This window comes from Ostrinia furnacalis, unplaced genomic scaffold (assembly GCF_004193835.3).
Source record: "Ostrinia furnacalis isolate ACB-3 unplaced genomic scaffold, ASM419383v2 OfSCF3086, whole genome shotgun sequence".
NCBI lineage: Eukaryota > Metazoa > Arthropoda > Insecta > Lepidoptera > Crambidae > Ostrinia > Ostrinia furnacalis.
The window spans coordinates 263,381-275,182 of NW_021133325.1; the positions used below are offsets into that span (position 1 = coordinate 263,381).

Consider the following 11,802-nt stretch of genomic DNA (forward strand, 5'->3'; position numbering starts at 1 on the left):
GCCTTTTTTGATGCCTCTTTTGCGTTCATTTATATTTATTTTTATATTCTGTTGTAAATTTACCCTAATCCAATTTTTTCAGATATTTCTTATAGGTGAGCTATGAAGCAAGTATTTTTTATCTTGCTTAGTGAGGCAGGCCTGATCACCTTGAAAATTACGGATACTACTACTTCAAAATATTGGTACGAACTACAAATTTGTGCGACCAATCATACTGAGTGATTATTTCAAAATAGGCTCTTATCAAATGTCACTTTCCTTTAAAGATCGCTTCAAAGCTATTGTCCGAACATGTCGAATCATCTTAGATCCAAATGTTGATTACATTAACTTAATGTGGAGAAGCAAAAGTTCAGTTAAACCTGAAAATGCACCTGTATTTGATGCTACACAAAAACAGGCTATATATACCCATACGTTCTTTATGGAGGGAGACAAACCTGTTAATACGATGCTTACCTACATGGCTCATGTAGCGGCAGCTTCGGAGACTTTAGACGACCTAAATATTCGTTGCGAATTTTATTTAAGTAAAGTTGCTGTCGCTCATATGCTATTAAAGCCCAATAAAGCTATTGAGCTGCAACACATAAAACAGCCAATTCGAAGTGTTCCTACTGGCCTGGATAAAGATGCGTCTATTTAACTTTGTAATGCGGGTGATTTAATGACATTTGTGATGTGAAGTAGAACCACTTACCTAACTTTATTCGGTATGTCATCATTTTCGAAATACAAATATTTGGCCTTTCTTGGTTTTGTGCTTGGACAGAAGGTCAAGCATTTGCTTACCCTCCATTAAACTCTTATAGACTTATTTAACAAACAATCTTCATAAAATTCTTTGTATTTTTGGGGGATAATTTAGTCTTATCCAACCACCCTGCCTCATACTGAATTAATAAAGTTCGACCGGCAAACTCATAAACCAGGTTTGCAATTGCTGCCTTATCTTCTTTTGTGAACGTAGCCAGGTTGGTGTCTTGAATGCATTTGAAAGCCTTCCACAACGTCATCATGAAACTATGCTTAATTTCTAATGTGTTTTTAACTTTCATCTGATGTCTTTCGGCCTTTTTTATAATCTCTAAAAGAAGAGCTTTTGAATAATTCGAAATATTCAATAGATCAATTTTTAGTTTTAAATTTTCTAATTCATAAGGTTCCATACAAAAACTCTTTTCCACGGCGTTCAGTGAATTTTATAACTTATTGCAAATACATGTGTAAATGGCACACAAAAGGAGTGAAAATTCTATTTGGCTACACCAATTGTTTTTGCTGAATGCATTAAATTGATGATTTGATTTAATGTAAATTAACGTTTTTTTTCTAGTTGTGTATAATTGATGCAATTGTTTTATTCAACTAAGGTGTATTGTGGTCGATATAATTGAATTGGGTTCAAATGAAATCCCATTATTTTTAATAGCAATGAATTTGACAGTTTACATATTGGTTGTCATCTTAATATTCTTTGTGATGTATTTAATAATTTCACGACTTACAAATGTAAATAAAAATAAAATTGCCAAGATTTTTACGGTATTGGTTCTAGTGGTTTCAGCATACCTTGTAAGTGCGACAGCAAATAGTGTTGGTGAGCGCCCGGTGTCAAATCAAGATTTAATGACTTTGCTGCAGGCTGAAAGCATGATCATTCAAATTCAAGAAGTAGATTTACCTAAAGACCCTTCGGCTATTGATGTTGAAAAATCAAATGAGTGGGTCAAGGTTATGCGTAATACGATAGAGAAAGGTTATGTTACTCGCGCCGAATATATTGATTTAGGGAGCCAATTTACCGCTCTTAATATTGGACGTAATAACATGAAGAAGATGATCGCGGAGAATAGTACCGATAAAGTGCGAACCCAAGTTCGTCAGGCACTTTCTCAACAAGCTTTAGCGGATCAACAGCGTCTCGTAGAACATGCTGCACAACAGAAAGTTGATACCGATGGTGAAGTTATTCAACCTATACCAACAGAACAGTAAATGGAGTGAGAGGAAATGACCACTAATCAGCGCAGACATGAAAAAATCCGCTTATTGATATGCGTCTTGTTCTACCTTTGGTTTGTGGCTCTTTTTTATATGACTAAGTGGGCTTATGAATATACAGGAACGTCATGGTTACATACCTTACTAGATGCTGAGCCAAATGCACCGTTTCTCAATGGTCAATCATTTCCATTCTTATATGTTCTATGTATTGCTGTCTTAGCTTATGTTGTTAGTTTCGTTGATCTCCTTTTTGATAAAAGAGATTAAAAGATATAAGGAACGTGGAGCTTTGGTATGTTCTTTAAGACACCTAACCAAGAAGTTTTGCCAATTTGGAAGGCCGAAGCTTAATTTTAAACGAAATCATAAACAGCAGATGGTTTTCCCAAACCAAGTAGATCATTCTTTCTTTGAGTACAAAAGGAAAACGCCAACTATTTCTAGTTGGCGTTTTTTATCCCGCATCAAATCAGCCGAAGCCGATAAGTGCTTGATGATTGGTAGTTATAATGCCTAATTACAAACTTAAAATCAACATTAAGCACCACCCATTCTCAATCTCTTTCTAGTTTCGCTCGAACATACAGCTCTCTAAAAGTTAGAAGACTATCAGGACTATCATTGAGCGTATGAGTAAGTATATGCATATAGTTGCTATATTCTTCTGACCCAAAAGGAATGCTTGGTGATTTGTTTTTATTGTATTTTTTAAGTATCTGCCTTCTTAGTACACCGTAATTTGTTGGTTTTTTATTTTTTATATAGACAGTATGTGTGTCAAAAATTGGGGTCTCAATGCATAAATAATCAATCATATATCCGGACATTTTTGAATTCGGGTCGTCTGAAACATCAATAAGTTTAAGGTCAAAATTTAAATTAGCAAACCTATATAATTCTACTGATATTGTATATTTTCTAAAAACATAATAGATATTTACAATAGTTTGAATGGCGAATACAAATGCATATAATACATCCATAAACTTTTGAGCATGCTCTATTCCAATGATTAAACACAAAGCTAGAATTAATAAAAAAACTATGACATACCCACAACCTACAATTGTAAGAATTGAGAACAAGATATATGCATAACTTTTTGGCTTCGGCACATTGTTATTAACAAGTTTAAAAATCAATTCTGTTGAAGGGACTATTCTGTACATTAACCATTTACTCTTTAGGTAATTCTTGAACTGCTAATTGATATGCTTGCTTTCCTGCAGGCGTGAAGGTCATGTCTACCACTTCATATTGTGGATTTTTTTACTGTTTTACACGTCATATTCACCATCATATGGTCGAAAATAAGTTTTCTATTCTTCAAGTAAATTAGAAACTTAATATTACTTTATTTTATGACAATATTTTGTCTTTATGGTATTGGAAATGAGGGAATTACATTCAATTATTAAAAAATTAACCAGACTGACTACTTCTAATTGATTGACTATAAGCATAAGGTCAATCACTGCTTAATCTAACAAGAATATTTCGTTTCCACTTTAAAAAATTCCTCAATTTTCCCTTTAAAAAGAGTTTGAAAATATCATTGTGCTATATTTTCCTCATTGTTCGTATAGAAACATTAACAAGGAAAATATGATGGTCGATCCTGTGCAGTCCCCATTCCGGGTTATTAAACGAAATGGTGAAGTTGTCGAATTTAATAAAGATAAAATTTCAATCGCTCTAAAAAAAGCATTCTTATCTGTTGATCAGGCTAATGATGCTAGTGCTTCTTCCAGTGTGAATCAAAAGGTTGAAAACTTAACTCAAGCGATTGTAGACGTATTTCTGCGGCGTTGTGGTGTGGATGGCACGGTCATTCAAATCGAAGAAATTCAAGACCAGGTTGAGCTTGCACTAATGCGCTCTGGCGAACAAAAAGTTGCGCGAGCCTATGTATTGTATCGAGAGCAGCATGCTCAAATACGTGAACAGAATCTCCCTTCTCAAACGGCGCTTATTCAAGTTGAACTAAAAAATGGGGAGCATGTAGACTTAGACCTTAGTAAGCTGCGCGATCAGGTAAATAAGGCCACTGCAGGTTTAAGTGATGTAGATGCTGAACTTGTTTTGTCGGAAGCTGTACGCAACCTGTATAACGGTGTGAAGGTTTCAGACATTCACGTTACATTAATGATGGCTGCACGTACACGCATTGAGCATGAGCCTAATTACAGCTTCGTTGCCTCACGTTTATTATTAAATAAAATCATTGAAGATGCCTTTGAGTACATTGGTATTGAAAAATATCGCGATGAGGCTGACTCTTTTAGTGCATATATCCATAAAGCTGTAGAACTTGAGCTTCTTCATCCAGATTTATTGCAATTTGATCTGAAATTACTACAGTCACATATCCAACCCTCTCGTTCACTACAATTTACTTATCTTGGCCTTCAAACTCTTTTTGATCGTTACTTTATTCAAAAAGATGACGTTCGGTTTGAACTTCCGCAAGTGTTTTTTATGCGGGTGGCAATGGGTCTCGCGGTAAAAGAGACGAATAAAAACGAACGTGCAATCGAATTCTACAATTTGCTTTCGACTTTTGATTACATGGCCTCTACTCCGACATTATTTAATGCCGGCACACTGCATGCACAATTATCAAGCTGCTACCTTTCTACTATCGATGATGATCTATATGCGATTTATACCGCGATGAGAGAAGATGCCATGCTCTCTAAGTGGTCAGGTGGCTTAGGGAATGATTGGACACCAGTACGTGCTCTTAACTCGCATATCAAAGGCACGAACGGCAAGTCTCAGGGCGTTATCCCCTTTCTAAAAGTCGCAAATGATACTGCAGTGGCGGTTAATCAAGGTGGGAAGCGCAAAGGTGCTATCTGTGCCTATCTTGAAACCTGGCACTTAGATATTGAAGAATTTTTAGATTTGCGAAAAAACACGGGTGATGATCGTCGTCGTACACACGATATGAACACTGCCAATTGGATTCCAGATTTGTTTATGATCCGCATGTTCAACGATGAAACGTGGACATTGTTCACCCCTTCTGAAACCCCTGATTTACACGATTTATATGGCGCTGAATTCCAGGCACGCTACGAATATTATGAGTCTGTCGCTAAGCAAAACAACATGCTCCACAAAGTTGTAAAAGCCAAAGATTTGTGGCGCAAAATGTTGTCTATGCTATTTGAAACTGGTCATCCGTGGTTTACGTTCAAAGACCCATGCAACATCCGCAGTCCACAACAACACGTAGGCGTTGTGCACTCCTCAAATCTTTGTACTGAAATCACCTTGAATACATCAGGCGATGAAATTGCTGTTTGTAACTTGGGATCAGTAAACCTGCCGCAACACATTGTCGATGGTAAGCTCGATACAGTGAAGCTAGAAGCTACGATTCGCACGGCGGTTCGCATGCTTGATAACGTGATTGATATTAATTACTACCCTGTAGAAAAAGCCCTAAATTCAAACCTTCGTCATCGTCCTGTCGGTCTTGGCCTAATGGGTTTCCAAGATGCACTTTATAAGATGAACATTGCATACAGCTCCGAAGAGGCGGTTGAGTTTGCCGACTATTCAATGGAGCATATTAGTTATCATGCAATTTCTGCTTCTAATGCTTTAGCGCAAGAGCGTGGCAGCTATTCTACCTTTGAAGGTTCTTTATGGCACCAAGGTATCTTACCGATTGACTCTATTGCAATGCTTGCAAAGACTCGACCAGAAGGTATGCACAACATGGATACCAAGTCCACCTTGGATTGGGATTCATTACGCCGTGCTGTCAAAACGACTGGGATGCGTAACTCAAACGTTATGGCTATCGCGCCTACCGCTACAATTTCAAATATCTGTGGTGTAACTCAATCGATTGAGCCTACATTTCAAAACTTATTTGTGAAGTCCAACCTTTCAGGTGAATTCACAGTTATCAATCCTTACCTTGTTAATGCACTCAAAGCAATTGGCTTGTGGGACAGTGTGATGGTCAATGATCTGAAACACTTCGAAGGCTCTGTGCAAAAGATTGAACGCATTCCAGAAAATATCAAAGCCATTTATGCCACGGCGTTTGAAACTGATCCGCGTTATTTGGTTGATTCCGCTTCACGCCGTCAAAAATGGGTAGACCAGGCTCAATCTTTGAACCTTTACATTTCTGGGGCAAACGGAAAGAAACTAGATTTTGTGTACAAGATGGTTTGGTTGGTAGGCCTAAAAACCACATATTATCTGCGTGCACTAGGGGCAACGTCCGCTGAAAAGTCAACTTTAAATACAGGGGCTTTAAATGCTGTAAAACTTGAGCCTGTCCAGAATGAAAATCCTGTTGCGGCTCCTGTACCTAATGCCTGTAGTATTTTGGATTCATCTTGTGAGTCGTGTCAGTAGGGATGATATACTTTAAATAGTATACAAAACCAACATATACCTCTTGTAAATCTTATACTTAAGCTCTTTACAAGGGGTATATATTTATATTTAAAAGTCATGGAGAGATACGTGCAACTTTTGGCCGATCTGAATGTTAACCAAAGTCAGGCAATTGGCCTGATGTATGATTTATTTTATGTAAACCGGAATGAAGTTGTTGAAGATAAATTCATGTGGCAAAGCATGACAACTCAGTTACTTCTCGCTCTAAGCAATATTTCCGATGAGTATTTAAGCAATGAGCCATTTTTGCATGAACAGTTCCGTGTACTATTTTCTATTGATGGCTTATACGCATTGGGCGCTCGCGTTGCTAAAACGCAACCAAATTCTGAATTCGTTCACTATGTTACTACTTTGCAAAAAAAGAATGATGAAGATGCCAAGCAAGATCATGACCGTACTACCTGTCATATCATTAAAACGCTGAACTCACAGAGCTTTAGTGATCTACTCTCAAAGTATCTTCAAGTTGAAGAGTTATCAAAAAAACTACGCCGCATCGACTTGCTGTACGACAAAACCCTTATATCAAAGCAATTCGATTATGAAATTTGGGTCATGCTCCGCAAGTTACTTCTAAATTTTGCACTCTTCAATCAGTTTACGCTCGATGATTTTTGTCAGTTGGAATCATTTACCGATTTCTGTAGTTTCATCGATAAATCGATGGAAAAGAACCTATATTTCGGACTAACAACTTACATCCAACGTGACTATATCAATGTTATTAAATCCACTTTAGGAAACGAAGCTGCAGCACATCATGAGCGTGTATTTGCGCTCTTAGTAGAAGCCTAATAACAGCACTTGGAGCAAAAGGAAAACCCAATGAAGAACCCTCGCAAAAATGATGTTGATGTTTCAAATGAACCTCTAAAATCTGTTGAAGAAATTACTCCAATTTATATAGATACGCATGGTGAAGAATCTCATCGCCGCATGGTTGAGTTGACAAAAATTCATGGTATAGGGATACAAGATGATCTACTGAAAATAGACTTTAATTCGAATCAAATAGTCCAAGAACCTATTACTGATAGTGGTTTACTGTTTCTCGACCCTCATGGTGATTCGGATGTCCATCGCCGTATAGTTGAATTAGCCCAAATGCATGGCCGAGATCAAAATTTATTAAAAATAGATGCAACTTAAATAAGTGGGCTATATGGTTGAAACAAGCGTGAAAAACGTAAGATAATGCACCTAGTTTAAATTAACTTAACCTTCCGTCACATCGGAAAACACCCCAGTCCACGGCTAAGCCGTGCAAAAACAACCGTTCTTAATCGGAATATGGATTATGTCTAAAAATATTGTGATTATCACAGAGAAACCAGGAATTTCCCGCCATATCTCACCTGTTGCAGTAGAACTAAACCCTAGCTCAAATATAACCTTTGTACATACGCTTGCCATTGGTCTATATGATTTTAAATACCCACGAAATTTGAAGATGCATGATTTTCCGATCATCCTAAAACCGCAGTGGAAGCCCCGCAATTTAGAGGGGAATGCATGCAAACCTCACCAAATGATAAAAGGTGAATTAGTGGCAATGAATTTAACGATTCAACAGGTTTTCGCTAATGCAGACAAAATTATTTTTGCTCTCCCCCCTGATAGAACAGGTATTCATGCTTTTCAAGTTCTTCTATCTCAATGCTGTAGCGAGGTTGTATTAAATCAACGTATACAGGCTGTTGTGTTTCATACCCTGTCTGCAAAAGACATTAAATCAGCATTTGAGAGAAATGATTCAACAGAAGATGCATGGTTTATAAATGGATATAAAGAAGCAGAAGCAAAAAAGCACTTTGATTATAATTTTAACGTAAATTCAGCAGTGATTTTTGGAGAGGTCTTAACCACTGTAGGGGTAGATCGTTCTAAGTTTATATTAAGTAAATATGGGTTGGTTATTCTTTACTATCTACGAAGTGTGAAACAGATTTTGGATGGTGAATTGCTATCTCGAATGTGTAATAAGTGGGTTGGTACTGGTAAGTATCAGGGGGGGAATGTTGGGTCAGTTATCTCCCGATGGGAAATCATTCATCAAATGATTGATGTTGGCTTGGTAAAGTATGATGGTCGATATTTAAAACTTGCCGAAAAAGGGGAATTGTTTTTATCTAAACTCCATCCTGATTGTTGTGATTTAGACTTGCCATTTAGACTTGATCTTTGGTTCAACGAAGGCTTAACGTCTATTCCTAAAATTGATAAATATATAAGAACACTTTTTGGTAAACAAAAGCGCCTCTTTAATAAAATTTAGAAGATGATTTCCAGGTTCCCTAAATTTGGCTTTAAAAAAGCTCTCAGTAAATGAGAGCTTTTTTAGTTCAAAAGAACAAATTTATTAATAGCTACAAACCATTGACATAGAGCCATTATAGTTCGCGCCATTACTCAATTTAATATTGTAAATTGAACCTACCACGAGGCTATAATTATTTCGCATCGGTATTTTACAGATAGATAACTAATTTATTTACTTTTTAAGCCTATTTAAATAAATAAAATTCAAATTGGCTAAACTATGTTTTTAGTGTTCATAGGGGATGATTTGATGTCTAAGATAGGTGAAAAGGGATTCACTTTAGTAGAGACACTTGTAGCACTCGCTATTGCCGGAGTGCTTGTTGCCATCGCGGTGCCAAGTTACAAGTTCTACGTTGCGCGAACCCAAGTTACAGAATCGTTAAGTTCTGCATCGATGCAGTCTTTCAGTGTTGCACAGAATTTAAAGCGAGGACGCTGTACAACAGTAGCAGGCGTTAACGATGTATATCCTAATCGCTTTGGTACTCTCACTATTTCTGGCGCAAAAGTCACATCAAAGGGAGAAAATTGTCCAAGTGGCTGTACTGCAACGTTCTTGTTTAATGACACTACTGAAAAACATCTACAAGGCAAACAAGTTGTATTCAATATTCTCAATAATCAAAAAGTATCATTCGTCTCAAGTACGGTGGATTCGCTTTATCTTCCTAAAGAGTTGAAAACAATTTCGACTACAACCACAGACAATTGCACAGCAATTCCTGATCAGCCACTAACATCAACTGATAGTAGTATTCCTGGCGGTTCAACTACGAATCCAACACCAACTACGCCAACGCCAACTACGCCAACTACGCCAACTGTCCCTACTACACCGATTGACCCGACAACACCGGTTGATCCGACCAACCCAACAAATCCAACTGATCCGACAAACCCAACTAATCCAACAAACCCAACCGATCCAACAAACCCAGCGAACGGAGATGAAATTATCTCTGAAAAGATTAATACAGTTTCAGTAAGTACTAATCTTATTAATTACAATACGGGGAGAGCTGTATTCAACGTCAATCACTCAACAGGGTCATACGTTTCTATTACACGATATCACAGAAGGGACTCCTCCATTAAAGAGAGCATTACTGGTGTTTTGAATGTGGATACACCTGCAGAAGCTAAACTAGCAGTAGTCAAGTTAACCGTAGAATCTGGTAAGTCACTTGAAATTACTTTGCGTCATAAAGCACCATATGGAAACAGAACAGTATTTATCTACGAAGCTGAACATGATTTTGATTGTAAAAGCTCAAGCAAGTGTTGGAATACTTTGGTGAAGAATGAAAATGCAAAATACAAACCCATTTCATATATCCCTACACATATGGCAACAGATACCTTTTTCAATGAAAACGTTCCGCATATAGTATTACCCCCAAGCACACCAGTTCCTATGACTCACAGAGTTCCATCTGTGCTTGAGTACAAGATGTATAAATAATTACGGAATTAATAAAAACGGCCTGCAATTATTGCAGGCCATTTTTTATGGGTAGGTAACTAAATTATTTACATTTTAAGTCTATTTAAATAAATAAAATTCAAATTGGCTAAACTATGTTTTTAGTGTTCATAGGGATGATTTGATGTCTAAGATAGGTGAAAAGGGATTCACTTTAGTAGAGACACTTGTAGCACTCGCTATTGCCGGAGTGCTTGTTGCCATCGCGGTGCCAAGTTACAAGTTCTACGTTGCGCGAACCCAAGTTACAGAATCGTTAAGTTCTGCATCGATGCAATCTTTCAGTGTTGCACAGAATTTAAAGCGAGGACGCTGTACAACAGTAGCAGGCGTTAACGATGTATATCCTAATCGTTTTGGTACTCTCACTATTTCTGGCGCAAAAGTCACATCAAAGGGAGAAAATTGTCCAAGTGGCTGTACTGCAACGTTCTTGTTTAATGACACTACTGAAAAACATCTACAAGGCAAACAAGTTGTATTCAATATTCTCAATAATCAAAAAGTATCATTCGTCTCAAGTACGGTGGATTCGCTTTATCTTCCTAAAGAGTTGAAAACAATTTCGACTACAACCACAGACAATTGCACAGCAATTCCTGATCAGCCTTTAACACCAACTGATGGTAGTACTCCTGGCGGTTCAACTACGAATCCAACACCAACTGCCCCAACACCAACAACACCCGATCCAACAAACCCAACGAATCCAACAAACCCAACGAATCCAACCAATCCAACTACACCAACCAATCCGACTCCAACCCCTGTGCCAACGCCGACACCTGTGCCAACGCCGACTCCACCTACTGCAACGATTGAGGAGCAGGCTAAAGATGCGTTTAAAAATGCGAACATTAAGGCTGATCTATTGTTTGAGAACTGCTTTTGCTATGACGCAAGGGCGCGAGTCACAATATCTTTAAAGGGCAATGCAACTGCTGAAGAAAGAAATATCAACAACTGGAGTGTTGAATTTCAGCCTTATTACAATATTTATGGTGGGAGAGTATCAGGTCTATTTAAAGGACGAATATTCGCAGGAAATCTAGAATTTAACGGGTTTGCGTATCCTATGGATAACCCAGATTCCAGTAGTAGGCCTTACATGATTCCAGTTATTGTTAAATATAAAGGTATTGCTGTAGCCACTTATAAGCCTTCTGCTGAGCAACCGAGTGCCGGAACTTGGGGGTAGTTCTCCTTGTAGAATACCACTTAAATATCATTGTGATTTAGACAAACAAACCAGTAATTGATACTGGTTTTTTGTTCTGCATTAAAAAAATGCCACGGTGGTTTTCTAATAAGCTATTAATTTTCGAGTGCATTCCAGTCATGCAAAATCCCCTTCCAAACGTTTAAGCATATTTTCGCATCACCCAATGATGTAAGAAGTTCATCAGGCTCAACCTGCATGTCTAAGAGAGAAGCCCTTATTTGGCGAAACATGAAATTAAATTCATTATTAACAATAACTTAAATAAAGTTAGTGTGAAAAGGTATTTACAAGCCTTTGATCTATGTAATAATGAAGCTTCATATATTTCCTTAGT

The 11,802-nt window shown here is 37.5% G+C and overlaps 1 protein-coding gene across 1 annotated transcript; it reads left to right on the forward strand.

Moving 5' to 3' along the window:
* Positions 1-1,833: 1,833 nt before the first annotated feature.
* On the forward strand, positions 1,834-11,068 carry LOC114357256 (ribonucleoside-diphosphate reductase subunit alpha-like). The gene is made up of 4 exons (XM_028310779.1): positions 1,834-1,997; positions 3,597-6,376; positions 9,000-9,745; positions 10,877-11,068. The coding sequence occupies exons 1-4, from the start codon at positions 1,834-1,836 to the stop codon at positions 11,066-11,068; spliced, it is 3,882 nt and encodes a 1,293-aa protein (XP_028166580.1).
* Positions 11,069-11,802: the final 734 nt, after the last annotated feature.